The sequence below is a fragment of the Sinocyclocheilus anshuiensis genome, unplaced genomic scaffold (assembly GCF_001515605.1).
Source record: "Sinocyclocheilus anshuiensis isolate Anshui unplaced genomic scaffold, SAMN03320099.WGS_v1.1 scaffold711, whole genome shotgun sequence".
NCBI classification, from domain to species: domain Eukaryota; kingdom Metazoa; phylum Chordata; class Actinopteri; order Cypriniformes; family Cyprinidae; genus Sinocyclocheilus; species Sinocyclocheilus anshuiensis.
In genome coordinates, this window is record NW_015552595.1 from 73,673 (window position 1) to 79,953 (window position 6,281).

The window sequence follows — 6,281 nt, forward strand, 5'->3', positions numbered from 1 at the left end:
TGTGTGTGTGTGTGTCTGTGTGTGTGTGTGTGTGTGTGTGTGTGTGTGCGCAGACAGACCTGCACGTCTCTCTCTTTCTGCAGCAGAGAGGCAGACAGCTGCTCCAGCTGCTCCTCCATGTGTCTCACTCTCTGTCTCAGGTCTGTCCTCTCCTCCGTCAGCTCTCTGATCACCTGCTCCTTACAGCACAGCACCGCGCTCAGCTGCTCGATCCTGCACAACACACACACACACACACACAGAACACAATCAATACCACTCATGTGAGTGTGTGTGTGTGTGTGTGTGTGTGTGTGAGTGTTCAGCAAGATGGACTGATCGTCTCACTTCCTTCTGTCTGCATCTTCATCAGGCCATGTGCTCGTGTCTCCTGATGTTTCCTTGGGGACCGTTTCCATGGTGACAGAGGGATGCTGCGAGTGAGATTCAGCCATGCTGGCCCTGCGCTCGGCCTCGTCCCGCGCTAACTGAGCCTCCTGCCACACGGCGAGTTCATCACCATCATCACCACACTCATGTACTGTATGAGTGTGTGTGTGTGTGTGTGTGTGTGTCTGTTGTACCTCCTGCAGTATCTGGATCTTGGTCTCCAGCACCTGCTGCATGTGATCGATCTCCTGTTGTCTCTCTTCACACCGTCGCTGCAGCTCTGCTTCATTGTGATTGGTCAGACTCTCTGCTGCTGTCCTGTCAAATATCAAGTCAATAGTGTTATGCTAGTAAGAACTCAAGAGCGCAGGGATTCTGCACATCTGCTGTTGATTCGAGTGTTTTGCAGTTCTAGCTGGAGGTCATGTGAGTCTGTCTGCTGACAAACATCTAGCAGCACATCCGAGTTAAACTGGCCAGAACACCCACACACACACACACACACACACAATAGGCCTGGGCGATAAAACGGTATCGATATTTATCGACGGTACACCATCATCGATAATGATGATGACAAAAAAAATGTTGCACGATAAAAAATGCACGATAGTTTCACACTTTTTTCATTTAAAGGCACATAATGAGTGACAAGCAGAGAGCCAACAGAATACACAAACACATGCTCAAATGAGTGCCGTGCCTGCCTGCGGTGAGGAAACTGTGAATCAAAAAAGGAATATTAGTTGAATTTAAAATAATATTCGAATTCGAATGCAGAAACAGTGTATTTGAGTTTTAGGTGTCCGTCAAGGAGCTTATCAACGGCACACGAGATACGGTGATGATGATGTAAGTGTCGTTGTTGCATTTTAATGTTTTTGTTAGTCTATAGTCTTACACTGGCTTCCAGTTATATTTAGGATTGATTTTAAAGTACTTTTACTCGTTTATAAATCACTCAATAGCCTAGGACCTAAATACATAGCAGATATGTTCACTGAATATAAACCTAACAGACCACTCAGATCATTAGGATCGAGTCAGTTAGAAATACCAAGGGTTCACACAAAACAAGGGGAGTCTGCTTTTAGTTATTATGCCGCCCGCAGTTGGAACCAGCTTCCAGAAGAGATCAGATGTGCTAAAACATTAGTCACATTTAAATCTAGACTCAAAACTCATCTGTTTAGCTGCACATTTATTGAATGAACACTGTGCAATGTCCGAACTGATTGCACTATATTTTATGTATAATCGTTTTCTATTCTTAACCGTTTTAAATTCATTTTAAACCTCTTAAATCGATTTTTTAATCATTTTCAAAGTTTTTAAATTCCTTGTTTTATTGTTGTGATTATTTTTTCTTTTCTTTTATGTAAAGCACTTTGAATTACCATTGTGTATGAAATGTGCTATATAAATAAACTTGCCTTGCCTTGCCTATATCCAGTTGAACACACAAGATGCGCCGCTGCTGCATTTTTCATTCAAAATATTAGAGAAATACAGAAGCTCAATGCAGAGAAGATTGTTTTGGTTAAAACCGAAAACAAGCCATTCACACAGAATGCATATTCGGCGCGTTCTTGAGACGCACAACTATGACTGAACACTCGCGTCTCGCACAAGAGATGAAACAGATATATATATATAGACCGAGTAAATAAATCTTGTAGAACTTTCTGAATGAATATACATGAGTAAATGTAAACACTGAACTTTGTTAATGTATAAATATACATCCAAATATATGTAAACAATTTGTAAAGTGCAAATATACATCCAAAATATGTAAACATTTTGAAGTTCTGAGTATAAAGGCATTTGTAAGCTACAAGACAGATATCAGCAGTATGGCATTAGTGCAGAGAGTATAAAGTGTCCTGTGTGCAATGAAAGAAATGTGGTATGAACTGTAGATGTTTTGAAGTTCAGGAGTAGGTGGAAGAGGGGGGGAGGTAATGCACAGAGTTCAGCTTCCTGACAGCCTGATGGACGAAGCTGTTTGAAAGCCTTGTGGAGCGAGTCTGGAGCCTCCAGTACATTCTCCCTGAAGGCAGAAGGCTGAAGTGGAGGTTTAACGGGTGTGAGCTATCAGCAGTGATGCTGATGGCTCTGCTAGTGAGGCGGGTGTGGAAGATGTCCATAAGGGAGGGCAGAGGGACACCGATGGTCTTGCTGGCTGCATTCACTATGCGTTGCAGAGTCTTTCGACAGGATGCAGTGCTGCATCCGAACCACACTGTGATGCAGCTGGTGAGGATGCTTTCAATGGTGCCCCGGTAGAAGGAACACATGATGGGAGGTGGGACTCATGCTTTCCTTAGTTTTCGGAGGAAGTAGAGGCGTGACTGAGCCTTCTTGGCCAGCGATGTGGTGTTTGTCGTCCAGGAGAGGTCCTCAGCGATATGCACCCCTAGGAACTTGGTGCTGCTCACCCTCTCCACTATGGCACCGTTGATGGTTAGTGGGGGGTGCTGTGGAGGTCTTCTTCTGAAGTCGATGACAAGTTCTTTTGTCTTCCCCACATTGAGGAAGAGATTGTTGTCATTACACCACTGGACCAGTCGGCTCACTTCACTCCTGTAGTTGGCCTCATTGTTGTTGGTTATGAGGCCCACACTACAGTCGTGTCGTCCGCAAACTTGATGATGGTGGTTGGTACTGTGACTGGGTACACAATCGTGGGTCAACAGGGTGAAGAGCAGCGGGCTGAGTACGCACCCTAGTGGTGCCCCTGTGTTTAGCGTGATGGTCTTAGATGTTTTTCCGCCGACCCGTACATTTTGTGGTCTCTCTGATAGGAAGTCCAACACCCAGTTACAGAGAGGGGAGTTGAGTCCCAAGTGTCTCAGTTTGTTTATTAGCTGCTGTGGGACGATTGTATTAAATGCTGAACTAAAATCCAAGAATAGCATTCGCACATAGGAGTCTTTGGAGTTCAGGTGTGTAAGCGCTGGATGGAGAGCAGCTAAGATGGCATCTTCCGTGGACCTGTTGGTTTTGTATGCAAATTGGAACGGGTCGTGGGAGGGAGGAAGAATGGATTTTATGTGCTGCATGACCAGTCGCTCAAAGCACTTCATAATGATCGGGGTCAGTGCAATGGGCCGGTTGTGGCTGGATGGGTGTGGCTTCTTTGGTACTGGAATTATTGTGGTGGCCTTGAAACACTTGGGGACGACTGTTTGACTCAGCGAGATGTTAAAAATGTCAGTTAGTACATCCTTGAGTTCTTCAGCACAATCCTTTAGAACCCGACCAGGTATGTTGTCTGGTCCGGCTGCCTTGCGTGGGTTGATCCTCAGGAGGGTCTTTTTCACGCTGTCTGGGGTCAGACACACAGCCTGCTCGTGTGGGAAAGGTGGGATCTTCTGTGCCTGTGTGTTGTTTTGGGTCTCAAATCAGCCAAAGAATTCATTGAGGCAGTTAATCAGAGATATGTCACTGTCACAGGTCCGTGGTAGGGCTTTATAGTTTGTTAGAGTTTGGATGCCTTGCCAGAGACGTTGTGTGTCTCTGGTGTTGCTGAAATGTCCAGATATTTTATTGCTGTATTGCAAGTTGGCTCTTGCTGTTGCTAGGCCTGCAGTGTCACCAGCTCTAAAGGCTGCGTCCCGAGCCCTCAGAAGCTTGTGCACTTATCCTGTCAGCCATGGTTTCTGGTTAGCCCGAACAGTGATGGTTTTCCTGTGTGTGACGTCATCAGTGCACTTTGAGATGTAAGCAGTAACAGCTTCAGTATATTCCTCTATGTCTGTGTGGTTGTTGTAAGTTGCTGCTTCTTTAAAGGTGTCCCAGTCTGTTGTGTCAAAGCAATAATCTTTAAGGGTAGACTGGGCCCCCTCTGGCCACACACGTACCTCCTTCTTGGTTGGTCTGGTAACTTTCACCTTCGGTCTGTACGCAGGTCTGAGCATGATGGTGATGTGGTCAGAGAGTTCAGGGTGGGGGAGGGGGGAGGCTTTGTATGCTCCTTTGCTGTTTGTGTAAGCCAAGTCCAATGTATTGTTGCCCCTTGTGGGAAAGTCTATGTGCTGATGAAGTTTTGGTAGAAAATAATTTAAATCTGCGTGATTAAAGTCCCCAGCAGTGATAAGAAATCCGTCCGGGTGTGTTGTCTGTTGCTCGCTGATAGCCTGGTAAAGTTCACTGAGTGCCTAGATTCGGTCGCTGTTGTTAGCGCTGGGGGGGATATAAACAGCTACGAGTAAAATGACTGTAAATTCCCTCGGTAGGTAGAAGGGTCGGCACTTGATAATAATCAACTTTACCAGCGGAGAACAGTGTGTGAGTGTGTGTGTGTGTGAGTGTGTGTGTGTGTGTGGCTTATTTGTATTAAGCTATGCATAAATACATGATGCTGTTTTATTCATAATTGTTTATGCAATTTACAAAATTATATTTGATTTACAAATATTAGTTTAGACGGTATGCACTTTTTTATAGACAGTCGTTATTTCATTGCATTGAAAAAACAATTTTAATGAGGTGCATTATTTTGCTCATCGCGCCCTCCTGTGGCCTCAAGAAACAGGCCAAATGTTTCCTTAACACTTATTTAATCTCCATATAATATATAACAAAGGAGATATTTGTTTAAATTTTATTTTGTTATTTTGTTTTATTTGTAATTTTGTTTGTTAAGACTAAAAGTTGTTGTTTGTCTTAATAAATTAAAAATACAGTGGTTAAATTCAAACATTTTTTTCTACTGCTCTCTGTTTAAGAAAGGTTATAAAAATTTTCAATAATTATCGATACAGAACGATATGAAACATTATATCGTGATACATTTTTTAGCTATATCGCCCAGCCCTAACACACTCACACACTCTCTCTCTCTCACACACACACTCACACACACACACACACACACACACACACTCCCACACACACACACACTCACACACACACACACTCACACACACACACTCACACACACACACACTCACACACTGTTCTCCGCTGGTAAAGTTGATTATTATCAAGTGCCGACCCTTCTACCTACCGAGGGAATTTACAGTCATTTTACTCGTAGCTGTTTATATATCCCCCAGCGCTAACAACAGCGAATGAATCGAGGCACTCAGTGAACTTTACCAGGCTATCAGCGAGCAACAGAGAGCACACAGATTTCTCATCACTGCTGTGGAACACACTCTCTCTCACACACACACACACACAAACTCTCTCTCTCTCTCTTACACACACACACACGTTTGTGCTGTGGCTCAGAATGGCTCATGTCTCTGTGTCTGTAAGCATGTTCATCTGTGGGCTGCTTTTAAACAGGAATGAGGATCGGCTCATATAACCAGCTATTAAACCAGTCACACCCGCCTCTCTCTCTCTCCAGCGCTCTAACTCATCAGCACAGAGACAGGAGGAGGATATATGAGGACTGATAAGAGACAGACAGATGTACGTACAGTGCTTTATCCAGCAGTTGCTGTTTTTCCTGCAGCTCCTGTTTCAGACTCTCCACCTCCACCTTCAGCTCGATGTTCTGGAACAAACCAAACATCTGTAAATGTGTCTGTTCACATGAGAGCAGAAGATGACCATTCTTCATGTCAGCAGATAGATAGATAGACAGATCCTTTATTAACCCTTTATAGGAAATTAGATTTGTTACAATAGCAGCAACCACACAGATCTTACACACAGACAACAACGGACTATCTGACTACATTCCTAGATCAAAAACTTTTGCTTAAAACATACTATACCTTATAATGATAGTACAGAGACATATACACAAACAGAAAAAATACAGTTATTGTGCATTAAAGCGCCTGATGGCAGCAGAAACATCCTCATGTTACCCTTCAAATGCTACATGTGAGCGTGTGTGTGTGTGTGTGTGTGTGTGTGTGTGTGAGCGTGTGTGTGTGTGTGTGTGAGTG

General features: G+C 43.9%; 1 protein-coding gene across 6 annotated transcripts in view; it reads right to left on the reverse strand.

The window, feature by feature from the left end:
- Window positions 1-6,281, reverse strand: part of LOC107665637 (myomegalin-like) — a 63,381-nt gene that overhangs the window by 42,991 nt on the left and 14,109 nt on the right. For 5 of the 6 annotated variants that reach the window (XM_016456599.1, XM_016456598.1, XM_016456600.1 and 2 more), the window contains 4 exons: window positions 5,805-5,881; window positions 564-687; window positions 328-476; window positions 60-213 (listed from right to left, as the gene is read on the reverse strand). In XM_016456599.1, the coding sequence (XP_016312085.1) occupies window positions 60-213; window positions 328-476; window positions 564-687; window positions 5,805-5,881 (504 nt within the window). The remainder of the gene's footprint in view (window positions 1-59; window positions 214-327; window positions 477-563; window positions 688-5,804; window positions 5,882-6,281) is intronic. The other variant, XM_016456605.1, reaches the window with a different exon arrangement.